This window comes from Oncorhynchus kisutch, linkage group LG2, assembly GCF_002021735.2.
Source record: "Oncorhynchus kisutch isolate 150728-3 linkage group LG2, Okis_V2, whole genome shotgun sequence".
NCBI lineage: Eukaryota > Metazoa > Chordata > Actinopteri > Salmoniformes > Salmonidae > Oncorhynchus > Oncorhynchus kisutch.
In genome coordinates this window covers 45,526,973-45,547,653 of record NC_034175.2, presented here as the reverse complement: position 1 = coordinate 45,547,653, position 20,681 = coordinate 45,526,973, and the positions used below count along the sequence as shown (strand labels likewise).

The 20,681-nt window shown below is 43.3% G+C and overlaps 1 protein-coding gene and 1 long non-coding RNA gene across 2 annotated transcripts; both read left to right on the top strand.

The window, feature by feature from the left end:
* The first annotated feature begins 3,934 nt into the window (after nt 1–3,934).
* On the top strand, nt 3,935–5,839 carry LOC109887290 (uncharacterized). The gene is made up of 3 exons (XR_004205052.1): nt 3,935–4,093; nt 4,316–4,419; nt 4,528–5,839. It is a non-coding gene; the product is annotated as an uncharacterized LOC109887290 (long non-coding RNA).
* A 1,739-nt stretch (nt 5,840–7,578) lies between these two features.
* LOC109904289 (transmembrane protease serine 3-like) lies at nt 7,579–14,380 on the top strand. The gene is made up of 13 exons (XM_020501540.2): nt 7,579–7,647; nt 8,113–8,350; nt 9,523–9,627; nt 9,858–9,974; nt 10,137–10,260; nt 10,426–10,551; nt 10,649–10,695; nt 10,779–10,944; nt 11,317–11,486; nt 12,034–12,129; nt 12,265–12,407; nt 12,586–12,735; nt 13,403–14,380. Exons 1-13 carry the CDS (start codon nt 7,579–7,581, stop codon nt 13,445–13,447), a joined length of 1,596 nt encoding a protein of 531 aa, XP_020357129.1. The 3' UTR covers nt 13,448–14,380.
* Nucleotides 14,381–20,681: the final 6,301 nt, after the last annotated feature.

Here is a 20,681-nt window from a genome sequence, read left to right as displayed (position 1 = left end):
TCATTTTTATTGATAACAAATAGCTAAATTGTACATAATTGTTTATCATCAGCAATTATTTCACCTGCTATTGAAAATGACAATAATTCAAAGAATGATCACAGGACCACCTGTTTACTTTTCTTTATCAATCGACCTTTCACTTATCTGAACGATACGATTTGGCTCACAGACAGACGTCAGTCTCATAAAGATAAAGACGAGATGGAGTTTTCCTTGCTTTATCTCAATGATCAGTCTCACATTTTTTCAGACTCAAAGGTCAGGTGAGGATCTACGCAACAAACGTCCTGTATCACCACCAGTTTTGAATCTTGTTTGAGACACGTAATAACCAGCCTAAATGCACTTAATCACACTCTCTCTCTCTGTGTCTTTGATTGCAGACCAGCACAGACCAGTGATTAGGCCTGCCATGCAATCTCACCGATACTGTAGGGTACAGTAGCCTTACGCATGTCTGGTGGGCAGAGAATGAGGATGAGTTTTTATTTCGTTTTTATCTGATAAAGCCCTCAAACTCAACTCTGGACCTCGAAGCTAGTTCCACTGCATTTTTCTAATCAGGGACCGATTAAGACCTGGGACACCCAGTGTGCAATTAATTATCAGGTAGAAAGGAAAACCAGCAGGCTTCGGACCTCGTAGATTAAGTGTTGAGTACCCCTGTGATAAAGCATGCATATGTTTTGTCAGAAGCAATATTGTTGTTTATTATAATGCCTATGTGTCTTAGAATTTCCAACACTGTATGTCAAAAGACTGTCAAAGACACACACGCATACCCAAACAACAACGTCATTAGGTTTATCTGTGTCTGTACTTTTCCCTGATAAACATTCAAAATAATGATAGTATACCAACTCAAATCAGGTTAGTGTTACAGCATTCTAATGGTATATCTTTTAGAACAAAACTCTTCATCAGGTTAATCTGTATTTGAACAATTAGTGACATGGGAAGGGCATGTACAGTAAGTCTAACCAGGGCCACCTCTCAAAAGAGACATAGAGCAAAGTGTATATTATAAATGTGATGGCATACGGACAGTGGTGTGTGTGTGTGTGTGTGTGCGTGTGTGTGTGTGTGTGCAGTGTCAAAGCAAAGTGAGAGGGGAGGAAGTGGATAGGGCAGAGAGAAGGCACACTGACCATGAGGAGCAGGGGTGTTTATTTTGACTGGAGTACATCTCGTTCAGCATCATTGGTTGGAGGAGGATTAGGAAAAGTATCAAGGGTTGGGTGCACTTTGACAGCCGCAACACCACAACTTGACTGGTGGGTCTGGTGACAGAGTGGGTCGAATGGAAGGACTGTGTTCTTAACTTCACTGTATTAGCCTTTGCAGTCAACATGGCAGAATGGAACTGGTGCCCATTGATTTGTATCTAACAGACCAGGGTTCAAGTACTATTTCAAATATCGCAATTACTTTCACATACATTCAAAGTAAGTATTCAGATCTATTTTATTTGAATAGACAAGTAGTTGAATGTTTCAATGTATTTGGAAATACACTTCGAGTGTATTTGAAAATGGTCAAATACACTGACTCAAATACACTCCCATGCATGTTACCCAGGTATTTGAAAATAGTATTTGAAATAAGTATTAGAAAATAATCTCAAATACATTTTGGTAGACTATTTGGTTTTTACAAATAACCATTCACTCAAATAAAAGTTATTGTTTTGGGCTGTGTATTTGAACATAATCAAATACACAGAGAAAAGTATTTGACATAACAGATACTCAAATACACATGTATTTGAACCCAGGTCTGGCATCTAATGCTGATCACTATGGATGCTCACCTGCTGTTCCCCTGCCTGATGATGCTACTGGCTATGTGTATGGATTATCACTGTGCAGATGCAAATGAAGACCAGGGCAATCAACTGCGAGGCCTCTGGAGGTTGTCAATGAAAGACCCAAAGCAGAAAGGTGAGAACAACATGTGAGGAAATGTTGTGTCTTCTTGCATCATGCTGATATAATATTACTAGGGCCCAGAGGTTTTCCTATAAACTGTTGGCCCTACATACTGTAACATAATGACCTCCCAACCGGCTGCTAGTGTTTGTTGGATGTTTGTTCATTAGGAAGTTAAAGGTAAAAAAAAAACCTGTTGTGAAGTTCCTATGCCAGACCTCTTTAAACTGTTGTGACTGAGGTTCTGGCAGCTCCTGACAGACGTACGGCTCTGGCAGCTCCTGACAGACGGGCGGCTCTGGCAGCTCTGGACAGACGGGCGGCTCTGGCAGCTCCGGACAGACGGGCGGCTCTGGCAGCTCCGGACAGACGGGTGAACTTGGAGGGAGGAGACGGAAAGACAGCCTGGTGCTGGGGAGACCTACAGGAGGCCTGGTGCGTGGGGGAGGCACCGGATGGACCTGGCTGTGGGGGAGCACCGGAGCTCTGGTGCGCAGCCTTGGCACCACTCCTCCAGGCTGGATGACCACTTTAGCCCGGACCCTCCAGAGTGCAGGCACAGGTTGAACCGGGCTGTGGGTGAGCACTGGAGCTCTGGTGCATACCACTCGCACCTCTCCCTTAGGCTCAATACCCACATTTGCCCGGCACGGGCGGAGCGCAGGCATAGGACGCACTGCACCCTCCCAGCGCCCCGGAGACACAGCACGCAGAGCCGGCGCAGGATACCCTGAGCCAAAATGGCGTACCGGAGACCAAACACGCTGGGCCGGCACAATACGCCATGGCTGGATGCCCAATCTCGCAGGCACTTGTGGGGGGCTGGCCTATAGCGCACCGGGCTATGAGCGCGTACTGGCGACACCGTGCGCTTGACAGCATAACACGGTGCCTGACCAGTAATGCGCTTCTTCCGGTAAGCATGGGGAGTTGGCTCAGGTCTATCGCCTGACTCCGCCAATCTCCCCGTGTGCCACCCCCCAAAAACGTTTTGGGGGCTGCCTCTCGTGCCTGTTGCGCTGCCTTACCTCATATCGCCGCCGCTCAGCTCTCGCTGCCTCCAGATCTTCCTTGGGGCGGCGATATTCCCCAGCCTGTGCCCAGGGTCCCTTGCCTTCCAGTATCTCCTCCCAAGTCCAGGAGTCCAGAATCCTCTGCTCCTGGTTACCATGCTGCTTGGTCCTTTTTTGGTGGGTAGTTCTGTAACGGTTTTCCTCCTCTTCTGAGGAGGAGTAGGAAAGATCAGACCAATGCGCAGCGTAGTAAGTGTCCATATTTTAATGAAATGTAACCGAACACTGAATACAAAAGAACAAGAGAAATAAATGAAAACCGAAACAGTTCTGTATGGTTAAACACAGACACAGAAAACAACTACCCACAAATCATAGTGGGAAAACAGGCTGCCTAAGTATGGTTCTCAATCAGAGACAACGATTGACAGCTGCCTCTGATTGGGAACCATACCAGACCAAAATCAGAAATATAAAACATAGAACAAAAACATAGAATGCCCACCCCAACTCACACCCTGACCAAACTAAAACAGAGACATAAAAAAGGAACTAAGGTCAGGACATGACAAGACCTTTAGAATATCGGGGAATATCGGGGACCTGGCGAATATCGTGCTTCTACACCTGCATTGCTTGCTGTTTGGGGTTTTAGGCTGGGTTTCTGTACAGCACTTTGAGATATCAGCTGATGTACGAAGGGCTATATAAATAAATTTGATTTGATTTGATTTAGTTCCACTGATAAGACGCACGTGTCCACAGTTTTATTTTTTACACCCACGCTCTTTCTCTCTCTCTCTCTCTCTCTCTCTCTCTCTCTCTCTCTCTCTCTCTCTCTCTCTCTCTCTCGCTCCCCCTCTATCTCTCTCTCTCCCTCTCTCTCTCTCTCCCTCTCTCTCTCTCTCCCTCTCTCTCTCGCTCCCCCTCTATCTATCTCTCTCTCTCGCACCCCCTCTATCTATCTCTCTCTCTTTCTCTCTCTCTTTCTCTCTCTCTCTCTCTCTCTCTCTGCAGGTGTGCCACCTCCTCATCCAATCAGAGGATTGGTCAAACAACAGCTGCTGTACTGCCGTGTTGGGATAGGATACCATCTGCAGGTCCTGTCCAATGGAACTGTAGGAGGAGTGCATGAACCAACTGAACATAGTAAGTTCTGCTGAACTCCCTTTAATTGATGACAACAATATACAGTATATCAGTTGTTCTGTATATCCGTTGTGTCAGAGGAACTGTCCATTTCAGAGAACAGATTTGAAACAGACCTGGAAGCCCTGGATGTAAGATCATTAACCTGTTGCGTGTGTGTGTGTGTGTGTGTGTGTGTCACTCTGCGTTAGACTGTATCTCACCATCCCTTGCATCCTGCAGGCTTGCTGAAGGTGTTTGCCATGAAGCGTGGTGTTGTGGGCATCAGAGGCATCAAGACTGGCTTGTATATCTGTATGAGCCAAGAGGGCATCGCACACGGAGCAGTGAGTACAATTGAGTACATCTAACATGACTCTAACGTGACTGTTATAAATGGGTTATAGTAATGCAATAAAGACATTTGCTTTTCTGATCATCTTGTCCACCCGCAGGTACAGTTCTCGTCTGACTGTCTGTTCAAGGAGAGCCTGGAGGAAAACCACTACACCACCTTTTCCTCCCTGTCTCATCCAGGCATCTACTTGGCCCTGTCCCATAAAGGAGAGGCCAAGAGGGGGACCAGCGTTGGGAGACTCCAGCCCTGCACACACTTCCTCCCTCGCAGAGCTCCATAAGTAACCCCTGTGCAACCCTTTACAACCTTTCTACAACCAATGACCCCAACCCAGGGGTCACAACTGTAACTGTGAGGAGAATCCTGTAAATCCCTACAACGTTGAAATAACCCAAACCGTTGGGCATTTCACCCTTTTACCCAGCGTGACTGATATACTTGAAATGACATTGGAAACAGTGTAGCAACTGAAGATAAGCAAATTGACATATAATGGTAGACTAACTCTAAGGGTCAACGCACACACGGTCCTTGTGATGCTCTGTTAGCATAATTGGATGTAACTGGACTGGACTGGATTTTGAACGTCTGTTTGAAATATGAGGATATTTATGGACAAAAATATTAGTTTTTTAAATCTACAGTTTCAGTCAGATTGAGTTGTGGTCATTACACGTGCCTTTTTTCAACTTTTCACATTATTCATTATATTTATCAAGGTTGGCCCTAGCCTTTTGGGGGCCCTAAGCGGGATTTGTTTGGGGGGCCCCCCACCTCACGGGCAAAACATTTTAGTGGCCCCCCTCATAATGGTTGAAAGAAAAGTGATGGTGGTTGAAAAGTTAATTTCCTGCAATTCTACACATTTTGCCATCAGAAGTAGAGAACATGTTACCAAATGTTGCCATTTTATTTTTTTAAATGATGTAATTCTATACATTTTGAGAGAACAAAATAGCAGTTTTACAGCACATTTCCTGAATATCTACCCATTTTTCCGTGACTTATGCCATGTTGATAATATCTGAGTGAGTGTGACTAACAAAATCAATGTGGGCCCCCTGGAGGTCAGGGCCCCTGGACACCTTCACTGCCTGCCTGGTCAGTATTCATCCATAATTACTAAGTTAGATAGCTGGCTAGACAAACTTACCAATCAAAACATTTTTGTGACTGTCAGTGACAGACATAACAAGAGAAAAACTGCTGATGTACACCTTTGGGAAAGGCAGCCCTATGCGACCACTTATGTTGCATATGCCTGCAGCCAGCCCTGATATTTATTACAATCTACTACTGTATGAATATACACTTCCCTCTGTATGTATTTGGACAGTGTTGCAAAAATAAATATTTGTTTGGTTCTATACTCCAGCAAAAAATGTCCCCCCCCTCCTCCGGCCGCAAAACCTTGACCTATAGGGGAGGGTCTGTGTGGGCGTCTGTCCGCGGTGGCGGCTCTGGCGCGGGACGCGGACCCCACTTCACCATTGTCTTAGTCCGCCTTATTGTCCGCCTCCGTGGCTTTCTCACCATGGCCACCCTTCTCAATGACCCCACTGGACAGAGGGGCAGCTCGGGACAGAGGTGGGGCAGCTGCTCGGGACAGAGGGGCAGCTGCTCTGGGCAGAGGGGCTCCGGCAGCAGCGCCGGACAGGCGGGAGGCTCCGGCAGCAGCGCTGGACAGGCGGGAGGCTCCGGCAGCAGCGCCGGACAGGCGGGAGGCTCCGGCAGCAGCGCCGGACAGGCAGGACCACCTGCAGGGAGGAGACAGAGAGCAGCTGCTCGGGACAGAGGGGCAGCTGCTCTGGGCAGAGGGGCTCCGGCAGCAGCGCCGGACAGGCGGGAGGCTCCGGCAGCAGCGCCGGACAGACTGCCCACCCAACTCACGCCCTGACCATACTAATAAATACAAAACAAAGGAAATAAAGGTCAGAACGTGACAGTCATGCACAAAGTAGATGTCCTAACCGATTTGCCAAAACTATAGTTTGTTAACAAGACATTTGTGGAGTGGTTGAAAAACGAGTTTTAATGACTCCTACCTAAGTGTATGTACATAGGGAAGTGTACATATACATAGGTTATGAGGTCTATTCCTCTACTTATTCTACACACACTCTGACCCCCGCCCTCTACCCCTCTCTCTCAGGGACTGATGCACACCTCACTGAATAAGACATACGTGCTTGCCAGAGAGACGTGGTGAGGAGAGATAGATTCACCACCCAGGATTTCAAGTCACCTCAGACCTCTCACTGGACCTCCAATATGAGAGAAAGATTCCACCACAATACGCAATAAAAAGTACAAATTTACTTGGGGTCGGTTTTCTGTTAATTTATTGTCATATTCCTTTTTCATTCTCGTTCTTTTTATTTTGTACAGTTTGACACACTTATTATTATTTAAAGCCATATTAATACACTGATCATGACTTAATGATAAATTATTAATAAGAGTGACTATATTTTTGTCTATTTTCTGAGTGATCTAACCCTATAGACTAACAGACTGTCAGCTAGCCGTTATGTTCGGCCTAGACTGTAAGGACAGGTGACCACGTCACCCCCTATTTCCGTGTCCTGTGGTCCGGTACAGGGAGAGACACACACCCCGTGCCACGTGTAACCCTACCCCTGGAGGGGGAGGCTTGGGATCATTTGATCCCCTCGCTGAGTGGCAGGCCTCTTCGATCAGAACTCGCCTGCTCAGGTGTCCCTTTGTGTCTGAGCGGTGAGCGCGGGTTCAGGCAAGGCAGTAGATATAAGACCTCCCATTAAGGGAGAGAGAAAGGGATAGAACTGTGTTTTCATTTGGTATCAGGATTGGAAGAAAAAGACTCGATGGTGGAGAGGATCAAGATAATTACTACCGGCATCTGATGGTCACTAGGTTGGCCAGAAAAGTAGCTGGTCATCTTAGCGGCAATCTACAGATTGGTTTTCTCAAGCCTTTCTTCTCTTATCTATTTAGGTCTTTGCCTTTTCACCTCTTTTCTTTTGTCTTTCATCTGGTCTATTCTGTACTTTGCGCTCCCATCCGTCTTTCTTCTCCTCTTTCTCCTCCGCTCTTTCATTCCATGCCGTGTTTCTGTCAACTGCTCTGAGATGGACTGTACAATAGATGACAGGGTGTGAGCAGAGACATGGCAGACCAAGAGAACACTGAGGAGCTAGCAGCTCCTGCTGCTGAGGAGAGCACAGCCACTGTCACGGTAAGAATCTTACCAGCCTGTGTGTGTCTATGGTTAGTATAGTGAATAGTTACCTACTTCAGTTCAGATAAGTGAATGAGCTTAGTCCTACACTCTTACAAAAAAAGGTTATATCTAGAACCTAAAATGGTTCTTCTACTGTCTCCATAGGAGAACCCTTTGAAGAGCTCTTTTTGGTTCCAGGTAGAACCAATTTGAGTTCCATGTAAAACCCTTTCCATAGAGGGTTCTAGCTGGAACCAAAAAAAGTTATCCTATGGGGACAGCCGAAGAACCCTTTTGGAACCCTTTTTTCTAAGTGTGTATGCATGTTCAGAAATAACTTCCGATGATGTTAAAGTTATATTAGCAAGCCACATGGTCAAGAGCTTTGTCTTACATGTCTATGTTAGCTATTCACGTGGCTCTATACTATTGGTCGATGAGTAGTATAAGCGTTGGGTCAATATCCATATCATCCCATAGGCCACTGAGGCCGAGCAGACAGACACACGGAGGATAGAGGTGGTGTCTGTGACTGATGACGACCTTCCGACGGTCGATACCCCGTCCACATTGAATGTCAGTCCCCTCGACAGCCCCAATGACACCCCTCTACCTGACACTGCCAACAAACCTGAACCCACCACTGAGCCCAAAGCCCCGCCCCCTGCCCCACCAAGTCCAGCCATGCCAATCACTAAGGTCCAGCCTTTCATGAATGGTAAGAGACTGGGACTCCTTTATCTGTACATTTGCTGACGGTCTCTCAAAGAGAGGAGTGTGAGATGTAATAGGTAAGAGTTCACCATTGTGGATTATTGGATTCTATGCCAACATTTGAATGAACATGGAAAAAGTGTTCCAAAATGGTTATTTGTGGAGGTGTTCAACCAAGAACCGTTTTGATCAGAAGAACCCATTTTGGGAGCAAGGGTTCTTGTAAGGCAAAGGGTTCTATCTAGAACCTTTAACATCATAATAAACGTTTTTGGAAGAAAGGGTGCTTTGATGATTCTTTGGAAAGCAAGAAGGATTATTTGAAAAGCCAGAAGGGTTCTACATAGAACCATATATAACATTTCCCGTTATGGTCAATTGCAGGGAGATTTTCATAATTTTTGTTTTACTGTAATATTTGTGTTTTTACATGTACATTGATTGGTTGATACATTTTATGCTATACGAAGACAATTAATATACCGTTTTCTAAACTAATCCAATCTGTCAGTCATTGGATTTATTGCACCTGTTACTGAGTTGGTTGTTCCAGTTTAGATGATTGAGTTGGTCTCCGTATTCAATCTTCGGTACACTGGCAGTCATTCTGAATGCAGGTTGCGGGTGACTAACAATTCCACTTGTTGGATATCCCAACTCTGGCTGGATTCCAATTACACATCACTTTGCAAGCCAGCATAATGTGACTTGCAGGCCTGATTTGGCCTGTAAACCAGGACATTCCTAACACCACTGTGTTATGGTATAACTAGGCCCTCAAAGAAATGCCTTATGATATATGCAATGTATTGTCTTAAATAATTACATTTTAAAGGCTAATAAGTGTGGTAGAACTGTTTATAGAGGGTTCTAGGAAGAACCTTCCAGAGATAAAATGGTTATTGGTAGAACCCTTCATATAGGTTTAAATGCAGAACCCTACATAGAGGGATCTAGGTAGAACTATATACAGGGGGTTCTTTGAAGAACCCTACATAGAGGGTTCTAAGACAGAACCCTCTGCAAAGGGTTCTACCCAGCACCAAAAAGAGTTCCCCTATGGGGACAAACCGAAGACCCCTGTATGGTTATACTAAACAGTTTTTTCTCTAAGAGTGTAGTGGTTGGCCCTGGAAGGCTCTTTAAATTCTAAATTCCTTTGTCATGATCCCTCAGAGGAGAAGACATGGTGTGGCCGGTTGGTAGCTCGCAGGATGGAGCTGCTGATCGGAGCATCGGTCCTCATGGTGGTTTTTCTCATGCTGGGCATTGGGCTGGGAGGTGAGCACTAACGAACATTGTCCATTTGTAATTAATTAATTGTACCACTTTCCTCAGCTCTTTAAATAATTAATGTACCCTATCCAGTTATACAATTTGGGCCCCATCCTGCTTTAAAGTCAGTCATTGCCTGGAACCCCGGTTGCACAGTAAAGACAGAAACAAAGTGTTGTTGCCTGGTGTCAGTTTACAACCAACAGCATGTTAAGGGGAGTTTCATGTCTCCACAGTGGGTCTTAGCTGTGTGGGTAAGTTCCGCTGTGGTACGTCTTCTCGCTGCATCAGTGGCTCAGCGCAGTGTGACGGGGTGATGGACTGTGAGAATGGGGAGGACGAGCTTAGCTGTGGTGAGCAGAGCTAATGTTTTATCAACATACACAAGGACAAGCACACATTAGACTATTGAGACGCAGCCGGTCAAGGGACTCATTCAGTAGAAGCCTATATTCCTCACTCTCTCTACCTATGTCTCTGCTTCTGTCTCCTTCTCGGCCTGACTGTTTGTACAGTGCGTTTGAGTGGAAAGAGTTCAGTGCTCCAGGTGCTGAGTGGAGGTGTGTGGAGGACTGTCTGCTCTGAAGACTGGAACTCTGCTCTGGGCCTTTCTGCCTGCAAGCAGCTGGGCTACTCCAGGTACGACTAGGGTATTTAACATGATATGCGTTACTGGCCTTCTTGAACCCTCTTTTTCATTGCCCTTGTGTGTGTTCCAGGATAGCGCTTGCCTTGTGATAATAGATGCATTTTCAGAGGGTGTTTCTGATTAATTGCCAATAACTTATTCTATTCACCCCTCAGGTATGTGGAGTCCCGCTCCCTCCCCCTCTCTGCTATAGAGCAGGACTTCCAGCAAAACCTGGTGTCAATCAACCTGAGCCAGTCGGGCCAACAGGCCATCAAGATTCAAAACGCCACCAGCCTCAGGTAGCCCACTGTCACCACACCAGAACAAGAGAGTTGATAGGGACTGCTGTCTTCTGCTCTCTCTTCGTCTTGCTCACCATTTACTCTCTTTCTCCAGTAAGACTCAATGCAGCTCAGGGACGGTGACCACAATCAAATGCCTGGGTGAGTAGATATTTAAGGAAGTGGGAAACTATACATAAAGGTAATACTAGTATTGTAAGCGCATATTGTACATGTGTCTGCAGAGTGCGGCTCCAGACCCCAGTTCAGCAGTCGTATTGTTGGGGGTAATGTATCAGCACTGGGCCAGTTCCCCTGGCAGGTGAGCCTACACTTCCAGAGTGAACACTTGTGTGGAGGCTCTGTCGTAGCAGACAGCTGGATACTGACAGCTGCACACTGCGTGTATGGGTGAGTCGAAAGTGAATAAACACACACACACACACACAGAATCATATGCAACACACACACATACACATGCCCACACACACAAACACATAATCATATGACAAACACGCACCCACACACACAGAATCATATGCAACACACACACATACACATACACATACCCACCCACACACACACACATAATCATATGCAACACACACACATACACATACCCACACACACACACACACACACACACACACACACACACACACACACACACACACACACACACACACACACACACACACACACACACACACACACACACACACACACACACACACACACACACACACACACACACTCCAACACATACTGTTCCTCCTTTCTCAGGTTTGCGTTCCCCTCACTGTGGGCAGTGCATGTAGGGTTGACCGAGCAGCCGGTGAATGGGGCTCAGGCTCTGGCAGTACAGAAGATTATTTACCATGGCCGCTACCGGCCCAAAGCTCTAGACTATGACATCGCTCTGATGAAGCTGGCTGAGCCACTCACCTTTAACGGTAGGTAGAGACCCCTCTGTCTTTTAACATACTGTACATCTCTGATCTCCCTCTGTTTGTCTTTATGAATGGAGGGAGGGATGGAGGCAGGTGCGAGGCTCATAGTATATCCTATGCTTTGTTTCTATAACTATTTTTTTATCCACCTTAATCATCTCCCTCCATTCCTCATTTTCTCACACTGTCCACTCTTTCTTTTCACCCCGATACACCACGTCTTCTCTCTGGTCACCTGGCTGTCTCTCTCTCAGGTTTCCCAGGCTCTGACAGCGAAATGTCATTATGTGTATGGTCTGTTTGTGGGTGAGCCGCTAGGCTAACCCACACCCCTACTACTCTTGTTTTCCTGCAGTCCTGCATCTCTACTCTAGCTCACTTTTAATTATTGAATGTGTTGTTTTCTCGCCATTTGTTAGTTGCTCCAGGAATAAGAATCAGGTCAATTGTAGATTGTCTCAGTGAACTCTTACTTTATCACTATTTTTAACCCAGGTGTTTCTGGGAAGTGTAGTTTGTTTCTGTGACCTGTCCTCCTTTCCTGCTTCAGGTCTAGTGGAGCCCATCTGCCTACCTAACTTTGGGGAGGACTTTGAGGATGGGACCATGTGTTGGATCTCAGGCTGGGGGGCCACTTCAGATGGGGGTGAGTCTAGGGTGTTAAGCATCTCACATGCTGTTTCTCTATTCTCACTAGTAGTCAGTCTAGGAGTCATATAGTTTTAAAATGTTCTTCTTTGTAAATGCATACTTTGTCTGAGTGTAGTCTGCTCTTTGCCAGGTGATGCTAGTGATTCGTTGCTCTCTGCCCGGGTCCCACTCATCTCCTCTAAGGCGTGCAGCACGCCAGGCGTCTACCAGGGCTACATCTCCCCCGGGATGATCTGTGCAGGATACCTGGAGGGAGGAACAGACTCCTGCCAGGTACTGTAAGCTGATGGTGGTGAGCCTTAGTATAGAGCGAGACCTTTTGTGATTGTGTAAGTCTACATGGGTTAAATATACATGTGCTGATATGTTTTCACTGCTGTTAAAATATTAACTGTGTCTAGGGCCTTTCTGTGTGAGCCTGGGGTTTTACTGTGGTGTTTGTGGCCCCCAGGGAGACAGCGGGGGACCTCTGGCATGTGAGGACTCAGTGTGGAAATTGGTGGGGGCCACTAGCTGGGGCCAGGGCTGTGCTGATAGGAACAAGCCTGGGGTCTACACCCGCGTCACCCAGTCCCTGAAGTGGATCCACCAACAGATGGAGGTTAGGACGGGGAGCAGGGGTTGGGGATTGGGGCTGGCAGTGATTGATGAGCAAGTATTTTAGGGTTTATGAGAAGGGCCAAGAGTTTTGTTCTGACCAATAAAACTTCTTATCATGGGGTGCCATTTATCATGGGAGTTAGTGGAGAGAGAGCCAGAGAGTTAGAATGAATGAATGAATGAATGAATGAATGAATGAATGAATGAATGAGGACGTAATTCCTCAGTGTGTGTCCAACAAAGCAGAGATGATTACAACCGCAGTGAAGCAGAGAGACTTGAACACCTGGTGACGGAGAGAAAGGGTACGATGCTTGAGCCTCCCCTTCTGTCCCTTGTGTGTCTTTTCTTATTCTGTTTCACAAGCCCAGCTGTTCTCCTGTCCATCGATTCACAGAACTAAGACCGACAGCAGTACTGTGCCTCCCCTCCCCCAAATCAGGGTTGCGTTCAGATAGGAAATATGACATGCCTTTCTGACACAGAGAGGGAGAAATCATTTCAGCTCTATTCATCACAGTTGTGTCTGCAACATTCAGTGTTCACTCTTGTGAACGTTACCCAGTGCTTACACTATGCTTCCTCACTGACACCTAGTGGAGATGAAGTATAACTCAAACCCGTGTCAATGTTTCTCTTCTCGTGTGTCTGTGTTTCTACATCTCTAGAAAGAAGAGGAGCTGAACCCCTCGGAAGTTAGTACGGACAACTGAATTAGTAGAGAAGTCTTTTTATACATGCTACTTCTATCAAAAGTTTATAATATTGTACATTGCCTGGGACTTAAGAGTACTGCCAACGAACCAAATGCTGAATGTGTAGCACAGGCCAGGGTTGGATGGCCTAACAGTGACAGCAGCCCTCACAGGACAGGCAAGGGAAAACCACCCCCCAGAACAAGACACAGTAAACTTATAGACATGTTGGATGCTCAGAAAAGGCTAGAAAAGCACCTGGATCAGAGTACGGTAGAGTATAGTACACTAAACCTTTGTCAGTTTGTATCCTACATGGCTACAACTAAGCACAATGAAGGCAGTGGCACACTCAACAGTAGAGGTAAGGCATTGTTTATTCCAAAATAACAAGCTCTAAGGCAAACAGAGAAAAGTGAACAACAGTAGATAACAAACGACAGCGATGGTAGAGATGTGAGAGACAGAGCGTGCAGCTGAGACCCACCTGAACCCGAGCCAGAAACACTCAGTGGGGATCTAAGTGCATCTCAGGTTGTCTGAATGACATCACAAGATAAGAGGGAAAATTTGATGGAAACTATACAGTACGTTGGGGCAGCTTTTCCCAACAACAAAGGCCCTGACTTGGGCAATGATATTAGAATAGAAGATGGAGAGTTCAGAAAACACTCTTAAAACTGTCCCTAGATCAGCCAGAGTACAAGTCCTCCAGTCCTCCAGTCCTTCTCAAACAGAGGACCAACGTGCTGCCTGTGAGGTCTGAGGATCCCAACTGCTCTCTCCACTTTTAATACAATCATATATCTGTGTACATAAATAAAGATTAACGTGTGCAAAATAGAGTTTTTAGACTGTGATCTACTTTGTACTGTATCTATGTATTGTTGATCTTACTGCCTAAGTACTATTTCAGTTCCTCCTGGTTGTGTTATAATAAACATTGTGCACTTGAAAGAGTGACGTCTGTGCTATTATTATAAAGGATTTACAAAGTGTGACATACTGTGTACACTGTGGCAAAACTGGACATGTTTGTATAAAATCAGGGTACTGCAATCAATTGGCTGTGCAAGACCAATTATATCTCAGTATATTTGAATTTAAACCCCAACTGTGATTGATAATGTAACATATTACTATGTCGTAGCTACTGTAAGTCAGTGACCTGCTGTTTAGCGTCCTTTGACTAATTTAACTATGGGTTAGTTAGGCTTTCTGTGCTTCTTGGCTATAGTTAAAGGGATAGTTAACCCAAATTACAAAATGACGTATTGATTTCCTGATCCTGTAAGCAGTCTATGGACAGAAATCCATGTAAGCAGTCTGTAAGCAGTCTAGGTGTGACAGCAATCCATGTAAGCAGTCTAGGTGTGACAGCAATCCATGTAAGCAGTCTGTAAGCAGTCTAGGTGTGACAGCAATCCATGCTTTGGTGTTGTTTACCTGGCCAGCATTACAAATGCTAACATTGTAGCATTTGTGGCACAAATCAAATGCAAATCAGTGGTACCTATAGCATTTTCGCACCTCATGTCCAAATCATCCTAAAGTATATAAAAATGTATTGTGTAAACTCAATGTTACTTATAGATGATTATTACATGAAGTGCATCATTGCTGATATACTGTAGGTAACATTGACTTGCATTGGATTTGTGCCACAAATGCTAAAAGCATTTGAAACAGTGGCCAGATTAACAAAACCAAAGCATGGATTACTCTCATACCTTGTCCATAGTTTTTAAAGGGTAAGGAAACCCATAAGTAATGTTTTAGTTTCAAAGTAACATAAATACATATTTTTTGTATCTTTTGTTAAAACCAATTGACATATCAATTTGTTTCTTATTTGTCATCTTCAATATTTAGAAAACTTAAATGGACCATGGAAAACAGGGCCGCTAACTTTAATAACAAACCTTCTATACATAAATATTTCATACAAAACAAGTGAACATAAAACAAACAACACATACTTCTCATGTTTGTATATAAAAATCTAGTTTCTTATTTTTTTCTCATGGGGCCTATATGGCCATGTGTAAGCCTTGGAGTCAGTCATAATCAGAGGGGGCACATTGTGTGTGTGTGTGTGTGTGTCTTTCTGTGTGTCTCTGTCTGTGTGTGTGTCTGTGTGTGTGTGTGTCTGTCTGTGTGTCTGTCTGTCTGTCTGTCTGTCTGTCTGTGTGTGTGTGTGTGTGTGTGTGTGTGTGTGTGTGTGTGTGTGTGTGTGTGTGTGTGTGTGTGTGTGTGTGTGTGTGTGTGTGTGTGTGTGTGTGTTGTGTGTGTGTGTGTGTGTGTGTGTGTGTGTGTGTGTGTGTGTGTGTGTGTGTGTGTGTGTGTGTGTGTGTGCGTGCGTGCGTGCGTGTGTGTGTGTGTGCGTGTTAGTGTGCGTGCGTGCATGCGTGCGTGCGTGTGCCCACAAGATGCAATTGAGTTAGTCATCATGCCAAGTTGTTAATTGGCTTAAGCTTGAAATAAGTCCTATTAGCTACACGTAGAGTGAGATAATTATCCTGTTTACCAGCAGCATACTCCTCGCCAGCAAGTTGATCCATCTGACCTAACACATAGATAAAATGTGTCTGTAGACTAGACTATTACCTAACAACAATTATTCTGGTTACTGACTGGGATCTGAATTACCACTTGGGAAGTAGGCCTAACTGTCTTTTATATCAATTTTGATACAGATAAACCTACTTTTAAATACAACAAGCATCGATTTGTGTCATGTACAACTTACACATGAGCCAGGGATTGTGTGTCTGTGTTGTCAGTTGAACTCCTAATATTTACTGAAAAATGCATAACTTGTAGCATTTATCATGTCAAGAGGCACAGTTGGTTCTTTAGATGGGATCAGAGAAGGGCAGAATAGTTCGTTTTAAATAGAATTCATACTCATTAGGCAGTTATGGTTGTATCCAGCAGAGGGAAGCACATGCAATGTTAAAATTATATTTGCAGCTTCAAGAGACGTTTCAAAAGAACCTCAATAACAGCTTCAAGTAATGTACCTATGCTTCATTCTGATGGTTCAAAACTGATAAGACAAAGTTATCATACATTTTCTGATAGGCCTACTTTTCTTGTAGTGTTGGAAAAATTACCCAATTGTCATACTTGAGTAAAAGTAAAGATACCTTAAAAGATGTTTTTTTTTTATTTTTTTAAAGAAAATGACTCAAGTAAAAGTGAAAGTCACCCAGTAAAATACTACCTGACTACAAGTCTAAAAGTATTTGGTTATAAATGTACTTAAGTATCAAAAGTAAATGTAATTGCTAAAATATACTTCTGTATCAAAAGTAAAAGTATAAATCATTTAAAATTCCTTATATTAAGCAAACCAGATGGCATGGTTTTCTTGATTTTAAATTTATGGATAGCTAGTGACACTCTTCAACACGAATACATCATTTACAAACTAAGCATTTGTGTTTAGTGAGTCTGCCAGATCAGTGGCGGTAGGGATTACCGGGGATGTTCTCTTGATAAGTGTGTGTATTAGATCATTTTTCTGTCCTGCTAAGCATTCAAAATGGACTTTTGGGTGTCAGGGAAAATGTATGGAGTAAAAAGTACATTCATTTGTTTAGGAATGTAGTGGAGTAAAAGTAAAGGTTATCAAAAATATCATTAGTAAAGTAAAGTATAGATACCACAAAAAATGACTTAAGTAGTACTTTAAAGTATTTTTTACTTAAGTACCTAACACCACTGATTTCTGGGCACATTGCTTGAATCTGTTTTATAAAAATGGTAAAGATCCTGATGTTTCCACGTTTTCCTCAAAATCCAAGGCTACAATGTGTGTGTGATTGTGTTATTATAATGTGATTTGATACAGATACTGCCCCAGGATAATTGGTGGATGGGGACCAACTCCAACAGTAAGTGACAGTACAGTACTTGTGCCCTTAAGAAATAACTACCCATGTAGACTCATCAAATCAATTTTTGTCACTAAAACTTTCTCATTGGTTTTTCCATTGTGGTTGACTCGTGGAGAATAAGGTTTGACAGCACTCATATGGTAATAGGCTACTGTACCAGCACAACTTGATTGGTATCACAGAGGACCCATATTTCCATTCCACCATTGTGACACAATACCACCCCTAGATTCCCCAAATCTTTATGACCATCTGAGTTTAGTCATCTTGTTATTTTAATGTTAAAGTTGGCAATTCCTGTGGTGACAAAGCTGACCTTTGTACACTGACGTTCTCACTTCTCCCCAATTCTGACCTTTACTTGACAGCCAAGATAAGTGAGAAGCATTCAGACACAGGACTTGGACTCAAAAATGAATTTCTGTTTGTCAGCCGATCGCTCACACGTCCTCTATTTACTGTGATGTGATTTTGTCCCCTCTTATACTATTTTTACAAATGAAATTGGTTCAAAACAATTCCCACTGTATTCTTCCATCCTAATAAGGTTCAACACAGTCTGTTCAGCCTGCTCTCATAGACTAGACGTAACATACTAAACACTCAAATTAGAATGACATGTTATTACATTTGGTATGCTCACATAAGACTGAAGGTATCTTCCGGCAAATAACCCAAACGTCTAGCAACTCAAAGGTTGCTTGCTTGAATCTCATCACAGACAACTTTAGCATTTTCTTTAATTAGTTACTTTGCAACCACTTACTACTTTTTAGATACTTTGCAACTACTTAGCGTGTAGCTAAACCTTTCCCTAACCCTAACATGAACCATTTAACCTATTGAGTAGCTTGGATGAATAAGGTGCCCAGAGTAAACTGCCTGCTACTCAGTCCCAGTTGCTAATATATACATATTATTAGTATATTTGGATAGAAAACACTCTGAAGTTACTAAAACTGTTTGAATGATGTCTGTGATTATAACAGAACTCATATGGCAGGCAAAAACATGAGAAAAAAATCAAACTAGGAACTGGGAAATCTGAGGTTGGTCATTTTTCAACTCATTCCCTATTGAAGATACAGTGGGATTTTGGTCATGTTGCACTTCCAAAGGCTTCCACTAGATGTCAAAAGTCTTTAGAAAGTTGTTTGATGCTTCTACTGTGAGGTGGGGGAGAATGAGAGGGGAACGAGTCAGAGGTCTGCCAGAATGCCTTGAGCTCGTGACGCTTGTTCACGTTCCATTACATGTCTACAGACAAAGGAATTCTCTGGTTGGAACATTATTGAAGATTTATGTTTAAAACATCCTAAAGATTAATTCTATACTTCGTTTGACATGTTTCTTCGAACTGTAACGGAACTCTTTGACTTTTCGTCTGCTCCTAGTGAACGCGCTTTGTGACTTTGGATTTGTTTACCAAACGCGCTAACAAAAGGAGCTATTTGGACATAAATTATGTACATTATCGAACAAAACAAACATTTATTGTGGAACTGGGATTCCTGGGAGTGCATTCTGATGAAGATCATCAAAGGTAAGTGAATATTTATAATGTTATATCTGACTTCTGTTGACTGCACAATATGGCGGATATATTTTTGGCTTGTTTGAGCGCCATACTCAGATTATTGCATGGTTTGCTTTTTCCGTAAAGCTTTTTTGAAATCTGACACAGCGGTTGCATTAAGGAGAAGTGTATCTAAAGTTCCATGTTGTAACGGTTCTCCTCATCATCTGAGGAAGAGTAGTCAAGATCGGACCAATGCGCAGCGTGGTATGTGTCCATGTTAATATTTAATAAATCAACTGAACACTGAATAACAAAACAACAAAGAGAGTGAACAAAACAGTCCTGTAAGGGGCAAACACACAAAACAGAAAACAACTACTCACAAATCAAGTGGGAAAAACAGGCTACCTAAATACGGTTCTCAATCAGAGACAACGATTGACAGCTGACACTGATTGAGGACCATACCAGGCCAAACACATAGAAAACCAAAACTAGAACACATAGAATTCCCACCCCAACTCACACCCTGACCAACCTAAACAAGAAATATAACAAAGGAACTAAGGTCAGGACGTGACACATGTATAACACTTGTTTTTTCATCAACATTTATGATGAGTATTTCTGTAAATTGATGTGGCTCTCTGCAAAATCACCGGATGTTTTGGAACTAGTGAACATAACACGCCAATGTATACTGAGATTTTTTGATATAAATATGTACTTCATCTAACAAAACATACATGTATTGGGTAGCATGAAGTCCTATGAGTGTCATCTGATGAAGATCATCAAAGGTTAGTAATTAATTCTATCTCTATTTTTTATTTTTGTGACCTCTCTCTTTGGCTGGAAAAATGGCTGTGTTTTTCTGTGACTTAACTCTGATCTCTCACAAACATAATTGTTTGTGGTGCTTGATATTTGAAATTGGACACTGTGGTGAGATTATCAAGAAGTGTATCTTCAAAATGGTGTGAAATACTTGTATGTTTGAGGAATTTTAATTATGGGATTTATGTTGTTTTGAATTTGGCGCCCTGCTCTTTCACTGGCTGTTGTCATATCGATCCGGTTAGCGGGATCTCAGCCCTAAGAAGTTCCCTAACCCCTAGCTTAGCTAACATTAGCCACCTAGTTAACGTTAGAGTTAGCTACCAAGCTAACGTTAGCCACAACAAATTGAAATTTGTAACATATCATACGTATTGTACATTCATAACATATTGTACAAATTGCAATTCTTAACATATCAAACAAATTGTAATTCATAACATATCATACCAAATGGATGATGGACATCCACAAATTAATACATACCCTACGAAATGTAACATACCATACTAAATGAAGGGAGACAGATTTTTTTTAAATGTGCTCCTTGCAGATGTCAAGTAATTCAAAGGCACAATTAAGACTTGTCTCTTCCAGTACAATGGAGGCTGGTCTCTGTTGAGGCAATGGTGCTTTCCGCTCTGCAGCTGATTGTGTTCACCAACCAACAGACATCTGTATTCCCTGGAGCCCCATCTGCACTCTCTCTGTAGCTTCATCACCTTGAAAGGCGATTGTTGTAACACTCACAAATTAGTATTTTTCAATCATTTCTCACCTCCACTCCTCTCTCCTGTTGAGTAATAACACAGCTCTAATATCACAAAGATCCATACAGTGGGGAGAACAAGTATTTGATACACTGCCGATTTTGCAGGTTTTCCTACTTACAAAGCATGTAGAGGTCTGTAATTTTTAACATAGGTACACTTCAACTGTGAGAGACGGAATCTAAAACAAAAATCCAGAAAATCACATTGTATGATTTTTAAGT

What these genes read in the sequence shown, in the direction of transcription:
- LOC109904289 (XM_020501540.2), top strand. Translation starts at nt 7,579, where the DNA reads ATGGCAGACCAAGAGAACACTGAGGAGCTAGCAGCTCCTGCTGCTGAG. An exon ending in AAGCAGCTGGGCTACTCCAG is followed by an intron (nt 10,261 to 10,425) that starts GTACGACTAGGG and finishes TTCACCCCTCAG; the next exon opens with GTATGTGGAGTCCCGCTCCC. An exon ending in GGGGGCCACTTCAGATGGGG is followed by an intron (nt 12,130 to 12,264) that starts GTGAGTCTAGGG and finishes GCTCTTTGCCAG; the next exon opens with GTGATGCTAGTGATTCGTTG.